We start from the raw sequence: 5,032 nt of genomic DNA, 5'->3' as shown, positions 1-5,032 counted from the left end.
CATGTTTTCTTGCCTGTGGCACATACGAAAAGCTTATCTTGCAGAAAGTAGTTCATGTAACTGTCCCTCAGGCTTGTCTTCTTAAATATTACTAATAAATGGAATTCAATCCATCATTTTCCTAAATATCACAACGTGTCTGTTGTGGTAAAATGCCCAAGACGAACACTGGACACAACTATGGCCAACCTTTTCTTCTTCAACAGAAACACAAGTTTGTGTCAGAGAAACTGATATCACAGAGTCTAACATCTGCTGTGAATGAGACATCTTTTTGAATTTCTGTCTGATTTACTATTGAGAGCTAAATTTACAAAAACAAATACTCCCAAGCTGATTTCCTGATGTTTTTGACTCATCATAACACAAGAATGCAAAACTACATTGCAGTGCCTCGTTTGTAAAAATATATATTTTATATAAAAAAAACATCATTAATAATCATTGAAATCACAGCAATATAGGACTTTCCCCAAATGTGTCACAGTTCGTGGATTTTGAGGTCCGGATAGCTCAGTGGGCAGAACTAAATCCAGTGAGGTGCAGTTTTGTTCAGTTCTGCAGTAGAGCTGCCTGATTGCATAAAAAAATACTGACAGTTCTAATCGAATCCTCGATGATGTCCACCACAAGAGCTGATGCCAAGCTTCAGACGTAGAGGCCCTTGGCCTACCGTTGACTTACACGCGTCTTGCAATGTTTCTGACAGTCTCTTCCGTCCTTTATCTGGAAGAGGAAATTAATGGTTGAGACACAATAATAATTATTACTGGACCTACGCATGCCATTAATGTTATCACGAAGCAAGTAATAAAACCGAAGTTAATTAATTTAGTTAATTCGTTAATTGCCCTCTATAAACTCGTCGTGCTAATCTTCGGTAGGCTTGGGTGTGCGCACTGTACAAAAATAAGTTGTGTAAGCTACTATGTGCTTTAGACTGAATCTGGTGGACTTGTCTTACCCCTTTGCGTTGGTTTCTCAGGCAAAAAGTGCAGATGGTCCGAGGCTTCTTCCCCTCAACCACGGGTGCACTAAGACACGGCTGTCCCTCCAGCTGCCCATTCCCAGTAACAAGAACATTGGCTAGGTGGGAAATGTAGCTTGATGCTAAGCGAAGTGTTTCGATTTTGGAGAGCTTTCGGTCCACAGGCTCCGTGGGAATTAGAGTTCGGAGCTCGGTGAAGGCAGTGTTGACGCTTTGTGTCCGTTCGCGTTCCCTTGCATTGGCCGAGTTGCGTTGCCTGACTACTACAATCCCGCCAGTGCCTGGCATCAGCGCAGCTGTCCGGTTCTTCTCAGCACCGGTGCAGCATCCATACATTTGGTCTGAGCTGCTGTCGCTTCCACTGTGGTTCTCTTCATCATCAGACATTAAGCTCAAATCTGTGTATGAGTAATGGGACGCCATCGTCCTCAGCATTGTGAAAGCCATTATGACTGCGGTTACTTGTGGAAAAAAAAGAAAGAAAGAAAGAAACGACAGACAGTTTTTATAATGTGTCTGTTCAATAATATTTCTTACCAGACATAAAAAATGTCTGACAAATTCCCAACAGTTGGCCATAAAAAGGTACTCACAAGTTATTCCACGTGTCTTGGCACCAACTATGACAACACAGTCTGAGGAGGTGGCTTTATTCTTTCACCCCTCTGAGGGGAGGAGCTGGTCAGACATGCATTGCTTTCTCCACATGAGGTCTCATCCCTCAGATACAGCCTATTAGTTTGGAACACTCTGCCAGAATACCTAAGAATGGCCGAAACGGTTGAAACCTTTAAACATGCACTTAAGACATACCTCTTTGATCTCGCTTATCACTCACTGTAAAATGTATTTAACATTTATGGAACATTTATTTATTTACTTATTTCTGTCTCTTTTCAAGTATTTGTACCCCCCCCCCCCCAGCAGCTGTCTCTTAGTTTGACGATAACTGTGCTGAGCAGTCCTTTATGGTGCCAGTGCGGTTAGTACGTAATTTCCTGTTCATTTATCTCTGGCAAAATCTGTGTCTTTTTATAAGTGTTTTGTAACTTGTAAAATGTATTTATTTAACATTAATGTAACATTTATTTATTTATTTACTTATCTGTGTCTCTTTACAAGTGTTTGTAACCCCCCCCCCCAGCAGCTTAGTTTGACGATGACCGTGCTGAGTAGTCCTTTACGGGCAGTGCGGTTAGTACGTTTATTTTATTTTATTCATTTATCTCTTGAAAATCTGTGTGTTTTATACAAGTGTAACCCCCCCCCCCTTTTCTTTCCTACTGTGAGGCGCATTGTGTTACTTCCTTGTATGAAATGCGCCGTACAAATAAAGTTTGATTTGATTTGATTTGATTTGATTTGCAGCAAGGATTATGTTGTGTGTGACCGGTCGGGTTACACAACTGTATGCAAATAGAAAGAAAACCATGAGGGGAAGGGCAAAACTGATACAGTGTCCTGAAATACCTGCTAGTGTGTCATCTGGCCTATCTATTAATCTGTCTTTCAGTGGCTCGTGCAAGTACACTGTGGATGTCATCCATCTTTTGGCGGCAACATTTGGATCAAGAGTGATCCATCTAGCACAGGAATGCCATGTTGACATGGTTTGAGTAATCCCTGTACTTGTTGAGGAGTACACTAAATCTTTTAAGAAAAGAGGAAGCACACAAGCCAGCGCTCGTATTTTGGCTTGTCGCTGCGGCTGTGATAATATAGATGGCAGAAAGGGCTGTCACTATCATTTTTGAAGTTGCAGCCCCCGCACTCCCATGACTTTCTTCCGTAGGTCTAAGTCTAATATTATAAAATGGTGTGTAGGATAACACTCTCTTGCGTTAACAAGAATGAGCAAATGAATGTCATTACTTTAATACACACATTGCCAATTTGTAGATGTAATGTTTTCAACACATAGTAAATGTACTTTGTAATATTATATTTGTAATAATTTAATTTATTCAGGACCTAATTGATGTATATGTCACTACTTTAAAAGGTGTCTATTCTATGAACTAAACAACATTAATATTACTGGACTTCTGTCATGAGCCCTGTCTGCCACAAACATACAAAGATATATAAAGGTTCTGATTTAATATCACGCGCATTTAAGGTAATCCAAAACGTTTGACATATGTCTCATATTCTGGGCTCATGTGCAGCGTGTTTGAATGCTGTAGCAGATTACTTTGACACCTGATATGTCACATGCTACATAAAACTGTGATCAACCTATCACAAATGCCACGCTGGGCTGGTAAATCACTGGGGACTTGATGGGTAAGCCGTTCTCAAATGGCTGGAAATATCTTTTTTGGGGGAGATTCTCCTGAACAAATTCTGGACTTCTCCCTTGGCTAAAATGCAAAACGCAACTCTATGTACGTGGTAAGAGAGTTATCAGTTGGAAATATGCATTTACATTAGATCATTTAGTCAGAAGTAACAACTAGAACACCATGACCTAGAGTGCACTGGGTGATTTATGTTATTTTTTTTTTATCACTTATTTTCAGTATCTGTTTAAATGTGGTGGGTATTGGAGACATTAAGCCCAACAACCGCGTGGGTTATTGAGTAGATATCCGTTGTCTCGTAAAGATAGTGTTAATCTTTAGTTGATCGAACTTGTGAAGTGTAAATTTGGAACACCTCCTCCATCTCCACCAGGGAGTCTGAACCTTACTTGGCTTTGCTTTAATAGTTGAAAGTGAGCCAGTGGGCAAATGACAGGACACTTAGTGCTGGGAGATGCCGAGCTCTGGGGTGGGGGGGGGATTTTATGGGGTCGTTCAGGTTTAATGTACCCACCTGCCGCACTAGCTGGGGAGAGAATTCTGTGTTTGAGGCATGGGACCTCCAGAATGTGTGCAGTGACCACCACTGAAATTATGGGAATATGTCAAGGACACTGAAGGACTGAAGGGGAACAGCAAGTGTGAATGCTCAGCCAGGCTTGTAATAAGTAATAGTTTCCCCTATTTTACAGGATGGGTTGTGAACATTTTGTTATGACTTCAGATTATGAACATCAGGTTGGCTTATTTCAAACTGCAATCTAATGGTAAGGTGTAGTTAAGATGGATAGGTGTCTAAGTGTCTGAGAAGTATGACACTGAAATGAACGCTCGTAGGGCTAAGTCATGTGAAATATGCATCTCCAGTAAAAAAATCAACCACTATCATTGGGACATTACTCTGGCAAATCGCAGTTTGCTAAAACTCAGTAGACTAGATAATTCTCATGACCACCACAACAACTTCACAGATTTAAGCTACAGTCATATTTCCATGATTTTGTAATATGATTACCCTATTTGTGTAAAAATGTAGGAGGAATTACTTTAATGGTCGATGCTCATACTCATTGGTATTGAGGAGCGTTGCAGTAGTAAGGTATGTCACAAATGATGTCATACATCTCACCTTAACATGCAGTTTCCATACACTGTAGCAGTTAAGTTAAATCATGTAATGTAGAAATGAGTAGAATGATGAACAACAAGATAGTCTGCTCCACTAAATTATCAATCCTAAAATATTGATGTCAAAACATTAGTCCCCCATGTTGTCGGTTAAGCCTGAGGATCATATACCTAAAATAAGTCTGCAGGGGGTGTGATGCCAGTGCTTGGGACCAGAAGAAACTCTCTGCCATTAAAGGGATCCTTTTAAAGTCATCAGCATTTGCTTCTAAAGAAAATAGTGTCATTTTGATGTAAGTAACATTTCAATCGAGTGTTTTACCTGGATGACTAAGTACTGATTAAACCAGGGAATGTTCTAATGTACTTTTGAGATATATCTTTTTTTAAATTTAAGAATTTGTATCTGAAAAGTATGTATTTGTGTAAGCAAGGCATGGAAAATATCACATATAGTACATATAGACATATGTGCGTGTTATGCTGAGAGGACACCACCTGCATGTCTGAAAAAATAGCACCTTGTATAGACCTTTATAAACTAAACTTTTGCTTGCCCTATATTAGTAAAAAAGAGATCAGCAGAACATGGAACAGCCAGACGTTTGTTTTA

The 5,032-nt window shown here is 39.9% G+C and overlaps 1 protein-coding gene across 2 annotated transcripts; it reads right to left on the bottom strand.

The window, feature by feature from the left end:
• Positions 1-394: 394 nt before the first annotated feature.
• tcf15 (transcription factor 15) lies at positions 395-1,683 on the bottom strand. Of its 2 annotated transcripts, XM_012822646.2 has the most exons (3): positions 1,582-1,683; positions 965-1,449; positions 395-726 (listed from the first exon to the last, which is right to left on the bottom strand). In XM_012822646.2, exons 2-3 carry the CDS (start codon positions 1,433-1,435, stop codon positions 670-672), a joined length of 528 nt encoding a protein of 175 aa, XP_012678100.1. In that variant the 5' UTR covers positions 1,436-1,449; positions 1,582-1,683; the 3' UTR covers positions 395-669. The 2 variants fall into 2 exon arrangements, with proteins under 2 accessions (XP_012678100.1, XP_031422981.1); XM_031567121.1 differs by lacking the exon at positions 1,582-1,683 and having other exon boundaries at positions 965-1,575.
• Between the last annotated feature and the right edge of the window lie 3,349 nt (positions 1,684-5,032).

This window comes from Clupea harengus, chromosome 5, assembly GCF_900700415.2.
Source record: "Clupea harengus chromosome 5, Ch_v2.0.2, whole genome shotgun sequence".
Classification (NCBI taxonomy): Eukaryota; Metazoa; Chordata; class Actinopteri; order Clupeiformes; family Clupeidae; genus Clupea; species Clupea harengus.
The sequence above is the reverse complement of the archived record's forward strand: the minus strand, read 5'-3'. Positions and strand labels throughout refer to the sequence as shown.